Raw genomic sequence first — 22,839 nt, 5'->3', positions numbered from 1 at the left:
AGCTTTATAAATAGAATCTTTTTAGGAAAAAAATGCTCTCTCCAGCTAGTACCATAAAAATCAGGATATTGTAATTTCTACATACTCATTCAACTTGTTTCATTTTACCTGAAAAGACATCATTTCATATTTTGGAGAATGATAAGCAAAATGTTCTATTAACAATAACCATCTGTAATAAAGTTTCCTGAATGAATGTCATAGTAATAATATTTCCATTCCAAATAAATATTATCTTAACTGCAAAAGAACCTCATTTCTAGTCTCATTACTGAACATTAGCTGTAGGGAAAGAAATAATGAAGTATACTACTGAGAGTCTCTGACATGAGGCTTTAAAAAAATTAAATGGTAAATCCAAAACTGCAAATATTGCAGGAAAGTAGTTCACGTGAACATTTTAATAATTAGTGCACCATTTCAACGATAAATACCAGTAAAAAACAAAACCAAAAATGCAAAACTGAACCTGAAACAACCATTCTACAGGCCACATGGCTTGCAGCTTTTCTGCACACGTGTGTGTAAACAGTACAGTACTGTGCTAGCTGAGAATTTAACATAATGTGTTAGTTAGCTTTTATACAACGTTTAAAACGGTACATCATTATTTCCACCAAAATTTACTTGCACTCTCTCTGGTATTGAAAGGGAGGGGAAAGGCCATTTGCAGAAAGAGGAGGAGTTGAGCAGTCCCAAGGTGGAGCTGTCTCTTGTGTTAAATGACACTGGCAGGGTAAAGCGCTCTGCTGGGGAAGGGCTTAAAGGCTGAGTCAAAAGCCAAGAAGTCTCTTTATTTACGCCTACCTCCCAGCCCTTGGCAATCTGACTAATAACAAACTGAGCTAACAAGAAAGACTAGAAAGGGAGGAAAGAGAACACTGCTGCAGCTTGGATCTACAACCTAAGAAAGCAAGAGTGATCAATCCCAGCTCTGTGAAACATCTTGTTTATTTCCTGTGTTCAGCAGCTTGCAAATGGTTAACTATATGCAAAAAAAGTCAGCATAGCTGTGAAGTATGCCGTGAATTTTAATTGGGGAAAAAAGGCAACTGCTTCAGGATGATCTAGCATGCACTCTGCCTGAAATATTTTCAATGAAATGCTCAGCATTTGGTCTTTGAGCAGAGGTTTTTAACTTTATGAAGCAATGGGACCTGCCAAAAAGTGAAATTTGAGAAGAAAGTACGTGGTGGTTGGTGTTTTCTTTTTTAGTAAGGAAACTGAATTTACTTTGAACATCTCTTCCAGCTGTGCATTACAGATAACGTCAGGAAGAGTCTCTGCTTTACAGGTAAGATGAATGTTTTCAGGCTTTTCGAATGCCTATTTTTGCATTATCTTAAAGTGATTCAATTTGTGTGTTTGTCCTTTAAAAAAATAACTTTGCATTAAAAGATATCCAGTTTCATTCCTACTCATGGGCACAACTAATGCTGTAGCAGTTGCCTGTTTTCTCTGAGCAGCAGACAGTCCAACAGCTGGCTGCACAGAGGAGCAAATAATATAAGATGCCACTATTTATTTCATGGCATGCAGTGTGTTGTTGGAAACTAAGTATGTATGCCTTCTGAAGGAGAGAGCACTTCCAAACACCATTGCTGATTTTAAAACATAAGCAGAATATTAAAAGACTCTTTGTATTTTGTTGGCTACTTTTATTATTTCCTGACTTGAAAATACATATTTTTGACCTCTTTAACATTGGATCAGATGTTGTCAATATGGAACCAGTGTTCAAATTTGTGTGCATTTCTGAAAAGATTGCAAACTGTTCCCTAGGACATTTTGAAGAACATAAAATGAATATAAGATTTAAAAAAAATAACCAGAGATTGTCATTTGGAAGTTATTTATTGTTTTCTCAAGATGATGTGACTGGTGAAATGAATAATATTATTTCTTAGTAATCTATGAAGAAGTACTTTTAGTGTTTGTGGAAGCTAATCCACAAGTTGAAGACTCCCAACTGCAAACCGTTGGATTCTAAACATAGACTCTGAGCTGTTTAAAATCAATTTCCCCATGGAAACATTTAATCTGCTAACTTTTCCTTCATATAGAAAGGCACTATACTGTTTTATTTCCTCAGCTGCCTTTTACCATTCAGAAACTTCATACTAGATATGTTTTCAATAAAACAATGTATTTTCATGGGATGAAATTTTTTTTTTCAGGATTCTTGATTGGGGTTTGGTAACGTTCTATCTGATTGTGAATGTTAATTAGGTTCAAAGTTATTGTTCACATTCCATTAAAAGTAAATAGAAGCAGATACCATTTGGAAAAGTTGAAGAGTTTTGAGATACGGTGTTTATTTACCTTTCAATTTAATTTATATGAATTTAAGATATACTATTTGAAGGAAAGAAATGCCACTAAACACCACTGGAGTTACATGTATTTATCTTGTCACTGCTGGCTTCTCAGAGTTAAATCTTTTTAAAAAAATTGCTATTTCAGCTGCATGTCTTAAATTTTTAAGAAGTTGGAATATATGATGCTGTTATCCTGAACTGTCATTTTTTATTTACCTAATTAGAGGTATCCTCAAGTGTTTCAGGATCGTGCAGTTTGTTGTAGAGTTCATTGTTTGTGACTTTAAGCCTTATTATAAAGGAGATCCACTGTTTAATTATGTGATGACATTCAGTGCCCTAAAGCCTATTTTAAGACCTTGTTAGAAAGTCATTTGCTAGAAGTTTATATGAGGCATTGCTTGTTCATTTACATCAGCTAGAAATGTGTTACAAAGCTCAGCTTTTCTTCTTCAAGGTTATGATATTAACCTCATACATAACAATTTAAAAGCAGCAGGAAATATCCTACCTTTAGAAATTCAGTATACAGTCCGACAAGTGAAATTTTAATGGGCACTCTTAACCATATGTATCTAATACTATCAAGCTTATACAAAGTGCCCTAGACAGCATAGTTAAAATGAAATTCTTTTCATAGTGAACTACCATCTTACATGGTCAGAGACTTATTTTCCTCAAGGTTTTTAAATAGATGATAAAATTGAGCCAATCATCAAAACAGGTTAAAACACAGACACAAGTATTAGATGTTACATTGTAACGTCCAGTTCAAAAATATAAATAAATAAAGGAATTGCATTATTAATGCATATGTGCATACATATATACATACATTTTTTCTTACTCTTTCTAACATTTTTGCATTCCCTACAGTATTCTCTGCTTCTGGCTAATATCATGTATTTGTCTTATATTGTAATCCTTCAGCCTTAGATTCATCAACTTTGTGTAAAAAAAAAAAATCAGCATCTTCTCAAATACACACCTTTACATCATATCAAAGTACTGATGGCCCAATTAAGCAGCACCTCTCTCGTCTATTAAAATGCAGTTTATTTGGCAAATGTGAATACCACTGATGATATAAAATTTAAAATTCTCCTTGACCTAAATTTTGTATTTTTATCACAGGGCAAGTTCAAAGTAAAGCAAAACATGCTTGTCATAGTATTAGAAAAAAAATAAAAGAAAATGTAGCTGCAGAAGGTATTCATAGTTTCAGAGTAATATTTTTTTTTTCCTTTTGGAGGAAAACCTTCTATTTTGTGATTGTGAGGTTCATCTCCTCCCTCCCTCTGCCCACTAAAGTGCATTGCTATTGCATTTTGTTTTACAGAATCAGATTTCATCACACGACAACATGAAGCTGTGGATTCATCTCTTATATTCATCTCTCCTTGCCTGCATATCTTCTCAGTCCCAAACTCCAATGTCCTCGACCAGAGGTTCTTGTGATTCTCTTTGCAATTGTGAGGAAAAAGATGGCACAATGCTAATAAATTGTGAAGAAAAAGGTATCAAGAAGTTATCCCAAATAAGTGTACCACCATCACGACCTTTCCACCTAAGTTTATTAAATAATGGCTTGACAATGCTTCACACAAATGACTTTTCTGGGCTTACCAATGCTATCTCAATACACCTTGGATTTAACAATATTGCAGATATTGAGTCTGGTGCATTTAATGGCCTTGGCCTTCTTAAGCAACTTCATATCAATCACAATTCATTAGAAATTCTCAAAGAGGATACCTTCCATGGACTGGAAAACCTGGAATTCCTCCAAGCAGATAACAATTTCATTACAGTGATTGAACCAAGTGCCTTTAGCAAGCTTAACAGACTTAAAGTGTTAATTTTAAATGACAATGCCATTGAGAGTCTTCCTCCAAACATATTTCGGTTCGTTCCTTTAACCCATCTAGATCTTCGTGGAAATCAGTTGCAAACATTGCCTTATGTTGGCTTTTTAGAACACATTGGCCGGATATTGGACCTCCAATTGGAGGACAATAAGTGGACCTGTAATTGTGACTTATTAGAGCTAAAAATTTGGTTGGAAAACATGCCTCCACAGTCTGTAATTGGTGATGTCGTCTGCAACAGCCCTCCATTTTTCAAAGGAAGTATACTAAGCAGACTGAAAAAGGAATCAATTTGCCCCACCCCACCAGTGTATGAAGAACACGAGGATCCATCAGGATCGTTGCATCTGGCAGCAACTTCTTCAATGAGTGAAAGTCACGTGTCAACTAAAACCACACCTCTTTCAAAACCAACCACCAAAGTACCAGTTTTGATACCCTATATTACAAAGCCATTCACTCAACTCCCAGGACCCTACTGTCCTATTCCCTGTAACTGCAAAGTACTATCCCCATCAGGACTTCTAGTACACTGTCAGGAGCGCAATATTGAAAGCTTATCAGATCTAAAACCTCCTCCACAAAATCCCAGAAAGCTTGTGCTAGCAGGGAATATTATCCATACATTAATGAAGTCTGATCTAGTGGAATACTTCACTTTGGAAATGCTTCACTTGGGAAATAATCGTATTGAGGTTCTTGAGGAAGGCTCATTTATGAATCTGACAAGATTGCAAAAGCTCTATCTAAATGGTAACCACCTGACCAAATTAAGTAGAGGCATGTTCCTTGGTCTCCACAATCTTGAATACTTATATCTTGAATACAATGCAGTTAAGGAAATATTGCCAGGGACCTTTAACCCAATGCCTAAACTTAAAGTCCTCTATTTAAATAACAACCTCCTGCAAGTTTTACCACCACATATTTTTTCAGGGGTTTCCCTAACAAGGATAAACCTGAAAACAAACCAGTTTACCCATCTCCCTGTAAGTAATATCTTGGATGACCTTGACTTATTGACTCAGATTGACCTTGAGGACAATCCCTGGGATTGCTCCTGTGACCTGGTTGGATTGCAACAATGGCTACAAAAACTAAGTAAGAACACAGTAACAGATGACATCCTCTGCACCTCTCCAGAGCACCTGGACAAAAAGGAATTAAAAGCACTAACTAGTGAACTTCTTTGCCCTGGTTTAGTCAATAACCCATCCCTGCCAACTCAAACTAGTTACATAATTGTCAGTACCCCTGCAACCACAACTACAGCCGATACTATTTTGAGATCACTTACTGATGCTGTACCACTCTCTGTTCTAATACTAGGACTGCTGATTGTGTTCATAACCATTGTGTTCTGTGCTGCAGGGATAGTGGTTCTTGTTCTCCACCGCAGGAGAAGATACAAAAAGAAACAAGCTGATGAGCAGATGAGAGACAACAGTCCAGTCCATCTCCAGTATAGTATGTATGGCCATAAAACAACTCACCACACTACTGAGAGACCCACTGCATCACTCTATGAGCAGCACATGGTGAGTCCCATGGTTCATGTCTATAGAAGTCCATCCTTTGGCCCAAAGCATTTGGAAGATGAAGAAGAAAGGAATGAGAAAGATGGAAGTGATGCGAAACATCTCCAAAGAAGTCTTTTAGAACGGGAAAATCATTCACCACTCACAGGGTCAAATATGAAATACAAAACCACAGACCAATCAACTGAATTTTTATCTTTTCAGGATGCCAGTTCATTATATAGGAACATTTTAGAGAAAGAAAGAGAACTTCAGCAACTGGGAATCACAGAATACCTAAGGAAGAACATTGCTCAACTCCAGCCTGACATGGAGGTACATTATCCTGGAGCCCACGAAGAGTTAAAATTAATGGAGACTTTAATGTACTCAAGGCCCAGGAAGGTATTAGTGGAACAGACTAAAAATGAGTATTTTGAGCTTAAAGCTAACTTACATGCTGAACCTGACTACTTAGAAGTTCTGGAGCAGCAAACATAGATGGAGAGATTGGGGCTTTTGCAGAAATGCTGTGATTCTGTCTTAAGTCCAATCCTTGTAAATAAGTGCCTTACATGTGTGTCATCAATCAGAACTAAAGCACAGCAGTAATCCTATGGGAAAAAAAAGAAGAAAAAGAAACTCAGGGATCATTGGGAGAAGCCATTGCATTGTCTTTGGGCAATTTTGCCTACCCCCGATAAAATAAATCCTTGCATGTAAATCATCCAAGGATTATAGTAATATTTCTCCATATACTTAAAAGTGTTTCAGAAGAGTCCTCTTGCACATCTAAGAGGTTGAGTCTTTAAGCAACCCTTATTTCCTTGAATTACTTTACCAGTGGATGAAATAGAATTGGGTTTTGTCATTTAAAAGCTATACCTGTGTATGTAGTTATTATAATATGTAAGGAATATATTGTTTATATAATCAGTATATACCACAAAAATGTACATTGTCAGATACACCTAATTTTCTTGAAATAAAGGCAAAAGGAACTGGAACTTCAAAATTACCACTAGTAATAGTAAAGAAAAAAAAGAAGGTTGAATTAGTAGGCTATGAGGAGCCCAAGACTTCAAAGTTTTCATTTGAGGGTTAGAAAAATACCACTGCTATGCTTTCTGAATTTGAAAATAGGAGTGATTAATAGTTCAGGTGGATAAATAGGCAAACTTTTTTGGTTTTTCTGCACATTTTGTGTGGACAATCTTACTGTTAATGCTGCTGTGAACTAAGGTATGTCATTTGTGCTCAAAGTTCATTTTTTTTCCTTGGGATATTTTTAAAATGCTACTGATACTCAATTGTAAATATGATTAGTGCATAAATTAAGTTTAGTTTCTTTCATAGCATTAATCCTTTGTAAATTTGAATGACCATGATAGAAATATGTTTCTTGTGGCAAGTAATAATTCACAGGTGTAAAACAAATAGGAAAAATTGTGTTTTTAAAAATCTTTATTGATGTAAACTGATAGTTGCCATAAATTAGTAGCAAAAGGCACGTCTAAGGGTAAGTGTTTTAAGTTGCCTCAGGAGTGGGACAATGTAGCTTTATTTTACAAGAAAGTATAGCTAGATTTCTATGAACTATTTATTCTGTACAGTTTTGTATATTTTTGGTTCACAAAGGTAATTATTCTTGGGTGCCTTTCAAGAAGATTAAAAATACCACTCACAACAATAAAAATAAAATGAAAACTCTCTTTTTAAATGAACTTTCTTCAATTAGTTTGATTTGTAATTCAATCAAGTCAGGATTAACGCAAACACACGCATGCACTGAGGTACATGCATGAGAAGGAGATTTCTGTCTGTTATCCACACAGACGCTTCTTGTTCACTATCTGCAAAAAGGCCATTCTGTGTCTGGGTATGATTGACATGGAGCCAGACCTAAGTCTGACCAGTAGTTCCCCCTTTCCAGCAGATTGTTTTCCCACTGACTACAAATGAAAGTGATTTATTTTTCTTCTTTCTGATTATAGAATCAATGACACAGCATATTTCCACAAGGCAAAATAGAATTAATCAAGGTGATCTAATTCTGTTTTCTGAACACCATGCAGATCCATGCACAGGGTTAGTAAGGAACATATTTCAAATTAGAAAAGACTTTTTCTAATTTACTTACTACTTACTACTTACTACTTACTACTTTTAGTGATTCCTGAATGTTCTATTAAATGTTTTGGTTTCAACACCAACTGTCTGCAATACTAGCAAATTATACATTATTTCCTTGATTTTGAATAAGAAGCCTTTTTGCTGATAAAGACAGTAAGGGTCTGTACTTCCTGGTATGAAAACTAATTATGAGTGTGCTGTGATATCATAACACTGGGTTTTCTTTTCTTTTTTACTAAAAAAGTTTTAATGTTTATTTATTTTTGAGCAAGAGAGAGAGAGAGAGAGAGGACAGAGTGTGAGCAGGGGAGGGACAGAGAGGGAGAGGGAGACACAGAATCTGAAGCAGGCTCCAGGCTGAGCTGTCAGCACAGAGCCCAATGGGGGGCTTGAACTCACGAACCATGAGATCATAACCTGAGCTCAAGTCTGACTTCAGCCACCCAGGTGCCCCACTAGGTGTTCTTTTAAATCATTGCATATATTAATAGAAAACAATAAATGATTATGTATTTAAAGAGTTCATTGAAAACCTAAATTTCTCTACTAATGCCCAAGGTTGGAAAGAACAAAGATGAGAATTCTTAGTGAGTTACACTCACTAAGGGAAAATCTTTGTGTATATGGGGTGCTATATATATTTATCCACTAAAAAAAAATCAGCACAATAATGACTAAAAGTTACATTCTAAAGACAAAAACAAAGCAAGAGGAGATTTCATGTTATTGCACTACTTCTATTCACTAGAGTATTTGCCAATATTATCCGATTCCAATCAAGTGCATAGAGGTATTAGAAAGACTTAAAAAATTCCCATGCCTGGAGGATCCTTGGAATGGATCCATGAATGCAGACAGAGACATGTCCTTAGGAACATTCTTGTTTTTTAGGTGAGGTAATTTTTTTTAAGCCTTTCATTGTTAATCACCTAAAGTAGTAATATTCATTCTCCAACTTATATCAAGATGGAAGAAAGTTATATATTAAGTCATGTAAATATATTCTCCAAATTAAATATAACTTTAAAACTAAAATCCGGTGGGAGTCTGGATTAATGATGTAGAAATCATTATGATTTCCAGAGGGTAACAAGTTTTATTTTTATTTTTTTAAGTTTCTTTCTTTATTTTGAAAGAGAGAGAGAGCACTGGGGTGGGGCAGAGAGAGAGGGAGAAAGAGAAAGAGTCCCAAGCAGGCTCCACACTGTCAGCATAGAGCCCTATGTGGGGCTTGATATAGGGCTCCATGTAGGGCTCCATGACAGGCTTGAACTCAGAACCATGAGATCATGACCTGAGCCGAAATCAAAGTTGGACGCTTAACTGACTGAGCCACCCAGGTGCCCCACAGGGTAACAAATTTTAAAGGCTTAAATGTTTCAGTCATAATGGGATCTGTCTTGTGTGATTTGCTTCCCTACAGAGTTGAAACAGCCAGTGATGGTCTTTAACTCTTAATGCGTCGTGTGACCTGTGATAATCACTTAGAACTTTGGTGATTTTACCTGCATGTTCTATTTCTTCTCACTCCTACTAAAGATACACTTTTATTATAGTCCCTGTTTGATTATTTGCTTAATTAAATGGCCAGTGTGTTTTCTTTCTTTAATTGTTAGATTCAAAGTCCCAAGTCTGAATTCAGTATCCCCAGCCTTATTCCCATGTACCTTGACATTCTAACAATTAAACCAACAAAATAAACTTATAATTATCCTAGTTTTTTTTTCTTGATGTACATGGAAGTTACAGTTTTCTCACTGCATATCAGTGCAGCTTCTGATTTATGTCTGAATCTTGAATTTTTGTAGGATAGTGATACTAGGGCATAATCATACAGGATCAAGTCTTTTTAAATGTGTCAACCTGTTAGACATAGATGGCATTAATCCTTACTTAAGAAATCATTTGTCACTAAATAACCATGAAAATTCTTACTGCAAATATATGAAAGTATTCTTCAGATAATCTTCCATTGCTCTCCAAACTGGATGGAGATTTTATAATACATGTAAGAAAGGATTATATCAGTAATGTTGATTCTCCATCTTGAATCATCTTTATAACATGGAAGAAGAAAGCCTGTCTTTACTACTCTAGTAGTAAGTAAACTGAAGTACCAGCTAAATGGCCTTTAAGCTGCCTTGATATTTTCACCCACTTAATTTAAAAGGCTTACACTTTGATCTAGGATTGAAAATGTGATATGAGTATCCCCTTGTCACTAAACACAACTTTTAAAAATATAAATAACTAATAAAATAAGATTGAGTCTTAATATACATGTGATTTATTTTGTACTTTTTTTCTTTAAGTTATTTCCTATTTTTATTCTTCTATGGTAACTAATGTACAAACATTTGAAAAAGATGATGGATACTACTAATTTGAAGAATTGACAATACACGTTTTTTAATATAAACAGACACAAATAAATAAAGAAAGCTCAACAAATACTTCCACATGTAAGACTTTGTACATAATTATCATTGGAGACTATTCTCTACGTGAAAAGAAAATTATCCATGTGCATTAAGTGCTGACTATTTGGGAAGAGAGGTTTAGATCTCTCGGTAATTAAGAAATGTTTCTACAATGGATTTAAGGACTCCTCTCTATTTCTTTTCCATGAATGTTTTTATTATACAGGCATAAATGGCTGCAGTTCTCTTCTTGAGAAGATGGGGAATTATAAAACCTTGTTCTTAATAGGAAAGGAGACAATTACAAGTCTGTCTCAAGAGGAATGATCCTATATCTGAGCACCCATATCGACTGATCTCATTGATAAGGAATGGATAACTTATTAAAAATACAATACTCCTTTTTGCATTTTCAATTCCATACATCTGTTTCATCTGTTTCAAGATTCCCTGAGGTTTTTAACCATAACTGTCTCTAATTAAAAGTTCAATATAATAGTTTATCTTTGAATTACAAGAGTTATATTATTAAAACTATATTGTTTAATAAATTTCTGTACTATATGGAAATAAACACCAGTATCTGTTTTATAGAATGCAACTAGTTTTTAAAAGAGGAATTTATGTTGACTATATATACATTCATTCTTATGTATATGTAATATAGAGGAGACAGCCAGATGTAGAATTCTCTTCTAGCTGCTTTGAAAGTGTAATCAAATAGACAAGTACTCTTCTGTTTGTAAATGTCTTTCAGAAGATTAGTGAAGAATAGAAACAATACAAAACAACAAATTGATCACACACACAACACACAAACATTCATGTATTTCCAATTAAAATAACTTACAATTGTACACCTTTTAAATAGAGTACTTTTGTCTCATAATTTTAAAACATAGAAAGCAGAAGACCTTCCACAAGTAGTTATTGCCTCCTACATATCTTAGGTTCCATCAGTTACCAGAATCAGTAATCTGCATTTAAGTAAGGTATTTTGACTTGCTCACTTAGTATAAAAATCTCTGGTCATTTAATTGTCATGTCATTATATTTGGCATTATAGGTGGACTTGAACAGATTGTACACACAAAATATCATTTTTTGCCCCAATTAATGTCTTCAATTTTAAATTCAGTGTTATCAGTGATGAAATCACCATTAGTGAATGGATGATAAGTGTGTTTTCATCCCATTACTTAATGGTATAAGCAATACAAAGACATATAAGCTCCTGTTACCATGTTTTATGATTCACATGTATCATAAGGCAATACATGGTAGAATAAGAAAGTTAACAATAGAGTTCAGAGAAGTCATGAATCTAGAAGAATAAGATCAATTTAAATGCTACATATGATTTCATCAATTAAGATTTTCATAGACACATTTTGGGCCTATTCCTAGCATTCTGCAGTACTTTACCAGGGAAGACATTGTATTTTGACAAAGCAGACACATTTCTCAGATATGAGAACATCATAAATTTCTAGAGTTTATATATTCTATTTTTTTTATTTTACAAATAAGAGGTTTGAAATATTTGTCCTGTATTATATAACTACTAAGAGTAACAAGATCAGAATTGTAACCCTGTTTTATTGTTGTTATTTTATTGGGTTTTGTTTTATTCTCAGGGCTGTGGTCTTCATCAGACTGTCATAACCATGAATATTTATAGGCCATATGGAGACACAGAAATGTATGTCTTTGCTTCTGTATTTAGGTAGTACACTCTTTTTCTAAACATTTAATTGAAAGAAAAATCAGACATTTCCGTAACTCTAGACATATATCATGTAACTGTAGATTGTTCAAAATGACATATAAGCACATTCTAGATACAGGTGGGAAAATGCTAAATGATTTACTATATTGAACAACATGTGCACATGGCAGATAGAACTCATAATGTAGTTTATTTTTTCAAATTCAGAATAATTAATTACTATTTATCAATAGTCTATATATTTTTAAACACAATTTAGAATGAATTTACTTTCTCTTCTGTCTCGTAGACTTAAACATTGACAAAGAAAATACATAAGATAGTTTTCATGATGCATTGCATTAATTAAAAACTTCATGTATAAACATGTAACTTAAATGTTGTTAGAATTACCTTACACATAGAGATTGTGGTATCAGATATTTTCATTATTCTATTTTTAAGACCTCTACTTGCAACAACAAAACAACCTTTGCCAGTGCTTGTAAGTTAAAATAAAGATCAGCAATTCAGTAAATATATCATTTGAATCCTAGAGAAACAACTTTATAATATGAGGAATTTTTTAATTATTATTTTTTATTTATTGTTTAAGTTTATCCATTTTGAGAGGGGCAGAGAGAGAGGGAAAGAGAGAGAATTCCAAGCAGGCTCTGTGCTGCCCAATAAAGGGTAAAGACCCATGAACCGTGGGATCATGAAGTGAGCCGAAACCAAGAGTCAGATGCTTAACAGATTGAGCCACCCAGGCACCCCTTATTTTTCTTTCTAAATAAACTTTAATTTTAGGGCATTTTTTGGTTCACCACAAAACTGATCAGAAAATAAAGGTCTCACATACCTCTTGGCTCCACAGAAGCCTGGCTTGCCCACCAACAACATTCCCTACCAGAGTGGTACAGTTATAGCAATTGATGAATATAAATTGTTTCATAAATATCACCCCAAATTCCATGGTTTGCACTAGAATTCACTATGGATGCTGTGCATTCTATGAGTTTTGGCGAATTTACAATAATATGTATCCACCAGCATAATGGTATGTATCCTCCATTATAGTAACCTGGAGCATATTTTCACTCCCCTGTAAATCCTCTGCTTTGTCTAATTCTTCCACCCCTCAACAATTACTGACCTTTTTACTATTTCCATTCATAGTTTTGCATTTTCAAGAAAGTCATAGAGTTGAAATCATAGTATGCAGCCTTTTCAGATTAGCTTGTTTCACTTAGTAATATCATTTAGGTTTTCTCCATGGCTTTTTATGGCTTAATACCTTATTTCTTTCTAGTGCTGAATTATATTCCATTGCTTGGATATACCACAGTTTATTTATCCATTTTCCTACTGAAGGACAATTATGGTCATTTCCAAGTTTGAGCAATTATGAATAAAGCTGCTATAAGCCACTTAATAAGCCACTTGGGTGGCTCAGTTGGTTAAGCATCTGTCACTTGATTTTGCTTAAGGTCGTGATCTCATGGTTCATGAGTTCGAACCTTGAGTTGGGCTCCGTGCTGACAGTGTGGAACCTGCTTGGGATTCTCTCTCTCCTTCTCTCTCTCTCTGCCTCTCCCCTGCCCTCTCTCTTTCTCTCTCTCTCTCTCAAAATGAACATACTTAAAAACACACACACACACACAAAAAACAAAAATAAAAACATATGTATGTTGGGTTTTATGTGGACATAAGTTTTTAACTCATTTGGGTAAATACCAACTAGTACAGTTGCTGGATCATATAATAACATTTGTTTAGTTTTGTAAGAAACTGCCAAATTGTCTTCCAAAGTGGCTATAACCATTCTTCATTCTCATCAGCAGCAAATGAGAGTTTCAGTTGTTCCACAGCTTCCCCAGTATTTGTGTTGTGAGTATTCCAGGTTTTGGCCTTTCTAATAGGTGTGTAATGATATTTCATTGTTGTTTTAATTTGTCTTTCCCTGATCACATATGATGTAAAGCATTTTTTGGCATATATTTTTGTCATCTTTATATCTTCTTTGGTTGGGGGTCTGTTAAGTTATTTGGCCTGTGTTTTTAAGTTTATTTATTTATTTTGAGAGAGACAGAGAGTAAGTACTAGCAGGGGAGGAGCATAGAGATAGAGAGGGAGAGAGAGATTCCCAAGCAGGCTCTGTGCACTTGGGCTGGACCTGTAAGCTCATTACCGGAGCTGAAATTAAGAACTGGATGCATAACCAACTGAGCCACCCAGGTGCCCTGGCCTATTTTCTAATCAGGTTTTTTCTTATTGTTGAATGTTAAGGGTTCACTGTATATTTTGGATGACAGATGTTTATCAGATATGTTTTTTGCAAATATATCCCCTAGCCTGTGGTTTTTCTTCTCGTTCTCTCTACAGTATGTTTTATAGAGCAGAGGATCTTAATTTTAACAAAATCTAGCTTGTCATTTTTAAAATATAGATCATGCCTTTGATGGTATCTATAAAATCATCACCATGTTTTAAATCACCTAGATTTTGTCTGATGTTATCTTCTAGCAGTTTTATAGTTATGAGTTTTATATGTAGGCCTACCATACATTTTGAGTTATTTTTGTGAAAGGTAAATCTAGATTCTTTTTTTTTTTCATATGTGGATGTCCATTTGTTGAAGAGACTATATGAAGGATTTTAAAATCACATACAATTTATGGGGTGCCTGGGTGGCTTAGTTGGTTGAGTGTCTGACTTTGGCTCAGATCATGATCTCGTGGCTTGTGAGTTCAAGCCCCACATTAGGCTCTGTGCTACAGCTCAGAGCCTGGAGCCTACTTCAGATTCTGTGTCTCCTTCTCTCTCTGCCCCTCCCTTGCTCACACTGTGTCTCTCTCTCTTTTTCAAAATGAATAAACAGTAAAAAAAATTTAAATCACATACAATTTAAAAATAGTTTATAATATAATTCATTTTAGTCTTTATATTTAATATTTGAGTATCATTAATACTATGTATTATTGCATGTCTAAAAGAGTATAACATTTAAGAGAGAAAAATGTGAAGTTATAAAGATTAGTATTGTGTAGTTACAATGTTAAAACTGAGCTTAACTGGACTTTCCTTAGCAGTGATCCTTTATAAGATCTACCCATAAGTAAATTATACATAAGTGATAAAGTTATCTAAAGTTTAGTGTTAGCCTACCTATACTCAGTTGTACATGCTTTATATATATTTAGTTTAGGCCTCATACCAAACATGCAAGTAATGTCATTACTACCATCTTACCTGTAGGTGAATGAGGCTCATGAAGTTAAAATGCCCAGAGTCAAACACAAAGTAGTGCTCAAGTTCAGATTTCCCTGACTTAGAAAATTCCTGCTTCTACTGTCTTATCATTCCTCATCTTACAATGACCTTAAAAAAACATTTCAAAATCTGTTACCATGTCATTTGAATGGGTTAAACACTATATTATTCACATTTGCAAATATCATACTTTTTCATCACATTTATCATATTTTAATTTTGAATATGTTTGTTTAGCTTCCACTCATGCCTTCAACTTATCAATATAAAAAGTAATCTTTGATATTTCAGAGATCTGAAGTCTCCCTACATGCGTTGACATTTTATTTAATTTCAAAAAGAAGTATTGAGAAACACATGTATTTCAGACACTGGTGAATCACTTCAATAGATTCTTCATCATTCACACCTTCAACATTATATTTGTGATATATATGATAACACAGGAGTAAATTTGCCTAATTTAAAAAATTTGATTCATGTAGGTAATTAAGAATAAACAACAAAATTTGCTGTATAATGAAGAGCTTGGTTTCCATTTATAAAATACATGTCCTGATTCCTTTGGATTTTTAACCCTATTGCCTGTTTCCTTTTTTGTCAGAGACACATCCATAAACCCTACTCTAGGCAATGCTTATACACCTTCATTAAGAAGGAGGTCTTGATTTTTCCACACGCCCCACATTATGCTATAGAAATAGTCACAGTTTTATTCTGTCTTCTCTACTGTAGATGGGCAGCCAAAGGCATGCAAGTAATGCATAGCATGCCTGCTGGTTATAAGAATATGCAGGTCAAGGAAGCTCCACCCCCATGCCCTCCCACACACCCACTCTGAAAGTAGATTCTCTCCCACATTTTAAATCCTATGTCTTTCATTCATCACCTGCCTCGGAACTTGTGGGAACTCTAAACTTACCTATCTAGTTTCCCGTGGTGGATTCAGCAATCCTTAGGAAACAATTCCTAATAGGTATTAAAAACAAAATGGAATAGAAAGAGTTTATAGAGGTCAGTTTGTAAAAGATTATAACTTGAGGATGAAAAGTAGGAGGTTGAGAAATTGGATGAAGATGGTCGTTTGATTCCTGCCTCCTTGTATTCTTGGTCCTTCTCCATGCTTGATGCCTCTTTTCCCGTCATGCGATTATTAGCCTCCCATAGCCAAATGGTTGCCAGGGCTCCACGAAGGTTCATGCTCTGGCATCCCTTGGGACAAGGGTTTTACTCTTTTATTTTTCTCCCTAAGTGGATTGATTTTCCTCTTTGAATTGTTGTTGTTACCTCCAAACTAAAACAAAACAATCAAAACAAGTTATTTCAACTACAGCCACACCAAGATGTGGGCATTTTAGGAGGTTTATCAGCTGAAAAATCATATGAAGCTTTAAAACATGGAATTTCAGATAAAATAATAAAGTAGCCATTTCGAGAGTAAAAGGAAGATGCTTTGAGAAGAGCAAGCCATAGGCTGTTTATAATCCTATCATCAATCCAATCCCTAAATCTTACTTGACACAATTCTTTAAAAGATAAGTTTGCTCAGGATAATTCACCTAAGAAACATGTGCTTTGTACAGCCACAATGATACGAAAGAAACATGGCTTATCAAAATTTGAAAACTTTCCGCAACCCACTCATATTTTAATGTTTCAATTTTTAACTAATGTATTATTTCTTGTTCAATAATGAAAAAGTTCCCCTCTGTAAGATGGGTCTGGATCACTGATAATTCAGTTAAATTCAATATTCCTAAACAGGTACGTAATTATAAAATGATATATCTAGCATTTTAAGTGGATGGGTACTCCAAGAACATCAAGTCTAGTGTCTATCTAAGTAAATAATTTCTGTCTACAAAACCTTGATAATGTGATACTAGAAGAATGTGAAAAGAACATCTACTTCAGGGTCAGAAAGATATGAATTCCAATTTGACTTCCTTGGTCTATTACATGACCTTGAGCAATTTATTTAACCTATAGGAGTCAAAGTGTTTTCATAAATGGAATAATAACTTACTTTTCAGAGTTGATTTTATTGTTTATTAACACATATAAAATAAATCTTCTGCTTGTGCATTTTCAGGAAAGTTTAGAGATAATTGTACTGTAGCAGTGGAAAAGCAGCTTTTTTTAGGAAAAACAGTTAGATTCTCTGAATTTCATATCTCCCATTTTTAAAATGAAAAAGAATAATTGTGTTCTAATAATTTTAATATTTTTGAAAACTCATTGAGGCACTCTATGTAAAGGGAATTTGAAAGAATTCAGCAAACTATAAATATTCATTTTTAACTCCCATTGAGAATTTACTAGGACTAATTCTTAGAAATTCCTACCTATTTTCAATTCCAATATTCCTCCTTAACACAGCTAACTCTTAACTTTATTTTCCATATGATAGTTCATTATATATTTTAAAGAAGATCATTTTATCTATTTTTATTTATTCCTATAGTACCGTTTACCTAGGATCATTTACATAATGCCATTTGCCATAATACCCTTTATAGTAAAAGTGACAGTTTTGTTTTGTTTTGTTTTGTTTTGTTTACCATATGTGTAGTCTAGCTTCAATACTGAAAATACATTTCTTTATGAAATACATAGTTATTTTTCTTTAATAAATTCAGATGGAATTTAGTAAAATACACACACACATGAAGTTAGGAAGGAAGTTGAAAGAAAAAGATAAAAAGATGTAATTCTTACTCCTTTTCTATTCAAAAAGATAAAGCAACATATATTTTTTTAACTTACCACCTTTAAATTACTGTGTATGCTTTCTAAATAACCTGTTTTTTGTTTTGTTTTGTTTTGTTTTTAAGTAAGCTTCAAGCGTAGCACAGAGACCAATGTAGGGCTTGAACTCATAACCCTGAGATCAAGACCTGAACTGAGATCAAGAGTCAGACACTTAACTGACTGAGTCACGCAGTCACCCTTAACCTGTTCTCTTAAATAAAATTTTGTATCTTTTTGTTTCAACTGGATTCAAATGATAAATACATTCCTTTGTGATGAATCCCTTTCATATATATTCATATGGAAATCAGGCAAAACACCCACAATTTAGAAGGAATATGTGAAATATATGACAGTATAAAACATATGACAGTATGAAAATATGACAGTAATATTAGAATAATATGAGAAAAAAAGTCACTTGTCAGGAAGTTTACACTTAGTGAATTAGGAAGGTGTTTGCCCTATGATAGAAAGAATACCTGCATGAAAGACGCTGAAGTGCTGTGTGTCATTGCTGCAATAACACAAAACAACAACAAAAACTGGAAATAACTGATTTCTAAACTAGAGAATGTGATTTTCTTCCTAGCCCTCATATTGTGTTATGCGATCATGGAACACAGAATCCAACAAAATAGGGAAAATAAAATCTTAGTCTCAGCACTTCTTGGGATGACATTGAAAAATGAAGTATTTAGCAAGAAGGCACATGTATCTATGTGTTAATGTATGGAAACATGTGAAATAACCTCAGAATAAAGTTTCAAAATTATATTTATGCAACCCCAGGTCTAAAAACACATTCCTATTGATGTCTAAAGGATTCACGATGAAGTAATGTCCAACCCATATCTTACAACATATCCGGATGCGATTAGACCTCTCAGTTTTACTACAGGATCATAGTTCACCCAATAATTTCCTATTGCTTTTGTTAAAGTTAATACTGCCTTTCTGTGTTCCGACTACTCTTCTCAGTAGAGTTCCAGATTAAAGGGGCACACTATATTTGAGTTTCTTTAGCTTTTTTCCTTCTACAATACTTTTTTTTTTTAACCCCCGAGGAATAGAATTCTACAGGAAACTAATTACAAGTGACCTTGACCTTTTCACTTGAAAATTAACTTCTCTGATAATCAGTCTTTTTGCTTTGAAATTTAGTAAAATAATAATGCAATGACACATAATTGTGTAATTAGTATAAAGTTCAAAGGAAACATGAATTGATCTAGGGCTGGCTAGTGTTTCATCTTAGGGTATTGAATCCTTTCAAAAGAATTTTTTTGTTACCCTTCTTTTTAGCACATGAGTCACACATACAGCAACAAGACATCAAATAGAATTAAAAAAAAGCATTTAATTGTTGGAGCTCTCAACATTTTTTGAAGACTCAACCTTTTGCGACTCAATCATAAGAAATGTGAAGTTATTAACTGATATATGAAGATATGTGAGGATCTTATTTGTAGATCTTATTTGGAGAACAATTATTGGTTAGAGAGATTAAATGAATATAGTTCAGTGTCTGGGTAGGAAGAATGATATGTATGTAATTCAAAGAAGCTGCAGGTTCTTAGGGATACTTATTTTTGCAGTCATTATGACTATGCTAATGAGAGATAGGAAATTTAAAAATCTAAGATAAAAAGCAAAAAAAAAAAAAGAAAAGAAAATGATACACTATATTGCTTAAATTACACAGAAGGTCTCAGGAAAGATGAGTGTCAGGATTTCCTCTACTTAATTCCATGGAATTTTAGAGACTTTTCCATTATCTTTTAAAAATCATCATGTGTAGCCAGAACTTCAATCACTGAATGTTTAAGTAGTGTAACATAAGGAGTCCCACAAACTGATAGTAAGTAATCTGCAACATAAAGGAACTTCCTATCTTTCATTATTTTGACAAGAAATAACATCGTTGGATTAGGTGAATCTATTCCCTCAAACTTAATTTCAGTTCATAGCATCAATCTTATAAACAAAGACACAATCTTAGCTGCTAATAAAACTGCCATTGATGGTTTTATGTTTGATGTACTCATTTTTCCCCTTATTCGTAGTTGAATGTGCTATAAAGATAAAAAAAAAAAGATTGGCAAGAAAAAAAATATAAACATACAAGTAATTAACCTGTGAAGATTTTCAAATGAATCATTTTTTTTCTAAAAATTTTTGTCAAAATATCTAGAGAGTTGAAGAAAACTGTATCTGGAAATATTGAGCTGTACCATTCGAAGTGTATCCAAAGTGTTCCAAGTATCTACTATCCAAGGAGAAAAAATGTTTGTAAAAGAGAAGAAATATGTTGTACCTCTATAAAATAAAAAAAATATTGTATACTATTTTAATAACTTTGAAAATGTTACAAAGTATCATAAAATAACAAAAGACTTAAATCTAATATTAAAGAAAGGTTAAAAATTATAATGCCTTTTAACTGGAGGGGAACTTATAAAGAAAACATTTTGACAATCATTTCTATGATAAATAATAAGATTTAATGCCTCATATATATTTAAATTTTGAAATCAAAGCAAAACTCTTAAGTAATTAATATACACATCTAATGTTAGCTATTCTATATCATTTACATTATTTAAACAATACTTCTTCATTATTAGAAGACACTATTGCAATGTCTCTATGGTTTTTTTTTTTTTCCATTTCACTATTAAAGCTGGTGTTGGTCAATAGGGACTAAAGAGTGTTTAAGAATTCAGGCTTTGTAAATGTCCAACAACTGATGAATGGATAAAGATGTGGTTTATATATATATAATGGAATACTACTTGGCAATGAGAAAGAATGAAATCATGACATTTGCAGCAACATGGATGGAACTGGAGGGTATTATGCTAAGTGAAATAAGTCAGTCAGAGAAAGACAGATATCATATGTTTTCACTTATATGTGCATCTTGAGAAACTTAACAGAAGACCATGGGGGAAGGGAAGGGGAAAAAATATAGTTACAGAGAGGGAGGGAGGCAAACCATAAGAGACTCTTAAAGAGAACAAACTGAGGGTTGATGGGGGCTGGGGGAGAGGGGAAAATGGGTGATGGGCATTGAGAAGGGCACTTGTTGGGATGAGCACTGGGTGTTGTATGTAAGCCAATTTGACAATAAATTATATTTAAAAAAAGAATTCAAGCTTTGGATAGTGTCAAAATATTAGCACCATTGGAGGTAATAATAAGTAGGTAATTGTGAATTTACTCACTTACTGAAATATTCTTCATACATATATTGAAGCTATTCTCTCCTCAGCACTTAGAACCCTATGTACCCAATGTGGGTAAAAGGGAAAACTGGGCAGTGCTGCTGGGAAGCCTTGTTTATTATGGGGTTACCATCTCAGCAAGAGTTAGGCTTCCTGACCTGGATTTCAACATCATCATTAATTAAGGTAATTCCTTTTAACCTAGAACCACCTTAATTTTATTAAGAAGAACCTAAGAATCTTTTGACAGGTGCCTAGATCATGATAAACTGAGATAATATATGCAATGCAACAATTTGCCTTGAAAGGAACGTGTATTTATATAACAATAAGGTCAATTGATCATAGAACCTATTTAGATGAGGAATTCCTGGAAGTTGGAGGATTGCTTATGAAACAGAATTTATTTTGCTATAGGTATTTCCTAATATTTGATTATTTCCAGAGCTGTAAAAGTTTGATTAAAAAATGTAATTGGAAGGGCATCTGGGTGGCTCAGTTGATTAAGCATCTGGCTCTTGATTTCAGCTAAGGTCATGATCTTGTGGTTTGTGAGAGATCAAGTTTCACAGTCTGGCTCCTCACTGATACCAAGGGGGGCCTGCTTGGGATTCTCTTTTTTCCTCTCTCTCTGCCCCTCCCCATGCTCTCTCTCTCTCTCAATCTCTCTCTCAAAATAAATAAATAAACTTAAAAAATTTAATTGCAGCTTAGTAGTTCAATAGGTCCAGCTCGCTTTACTGAATGCAAATTATAGGACTAGGCATTAGAGGGTATAAAATGTTTTTAAAATATCAAAATTTATTCTCCAAGTAGTATTTCATTTTATAAGAGAGACCTAGCACACAAACCAAAATATATAACCAGTTATGATTAATTTTGTGTAAGCATTTTACACTGTGCCAGTGGCATTGGAGCTTCAGTATTAACAATTTTAGGAAGTGAATGGATATTTTCATTCAGTGATGGTGGAGCAAGAAACCATAAGCTAGAGTTAAAGAAACACTGAGATAAAGCAGTGGAATCAGGGAACATTTCTGGAAGTGAGAGAAAAATGAATACACTGTACTTAGATAAATGATCTCAAAAAAAGAGTAAGATAGTTACTAGGAATAGGAGAACTACAAGGAAGGGAAATGATTTAGGAAATTGAACAGTTTATAGACTACAGAATTTGAATGGTGACAGGTCTCATGAAGAAAGACAAGATAACTCAGAAAAAGAATTATAAATTAATGGTTAATTTTTAAAATCAGAGTTCTCATTAAATTTGGGGTAAAGCAGATAAATGGTGTAGATCAGCATAATCCCCAAATCACTTTTTTTTTTACCATTTATAGAAAATTAGATTACATATGTTTGAGCAACTAAGACAAGTATTTTCAACATTTCCCAAAACTTAAAAACAGATAAATGAATAATTTATTTTCATTGTTTACAGACACCTAAAAACTGACCCCTCCCAATTTTCCAGATTCACTATGAATATTCCATCTCTGTGATTCATTCTTTAGAACAAACTACCTATAGATGTTTCTCTGAATATTTTGTGCACATCCCATACTGTGTCATTGATTTATGCTACGTCTTCTGTCTCTGAAGCACTCAGTCCGTGACCTCCTTT

General features: G+C 33.9%; 1 protein-coding gene across 1 annotated transcript; it reads left to right on the top strand.

Moving 5' to 3' along the window:
- Positions 1–859: 859 nt before the first annotated feature.
- On the top strand, positions 860–7,390 carry SLITRK6 (SLIT and NTRK like family member 6). The gene is made up of 2 exons (XM_030312578.1): positions 860–1,294; positions 3,658–7,390. Exon 2 carries the CDS (start codon positions 3,682–3,684, stop codon positions 6,202–6,204), a length of 2,523 nt encoding a protein of 840 aa, XP_030168438.1. The 5' UTR covers positions 860–1,294; positions 3,658–3,681; the 3' UTR covers positions 6,205–7,390.
- Positions 7,391–22,839: the final 15,449 nt, after the last annotated feature.

Source organism: Lynx canadensis, chromosome A1 (assembly GCF_007474595.2).
Source record: "Lynx canadensis isolate LIC74 chromosome A1, mLynCan4.pri.v2, whole genome shotgun sequence".
In the NCBI taxonomy this organism is placed as follows: domain Eukaryota; kingdom Metazoa; phylum Chordata; class Mammalia; order Carnivora; family Felidae; genus Lynx; species Lynx canadensis.
The sequence above is the reverse complement of the archived record's forward strand: the minus strand, read 5'-3'. Positions and strand labels throughout refer to the sequence as shown.

What these genes read in the sequence shown, in the direction of transcription:
- SLITRK6 (XM_030312578.1), top strand. Translation starts at nt 3,682, where the DNA reads ATGAAGCTGTGGATTCATCTCTTATATTCATCTCTCCTTGCCTGCATA.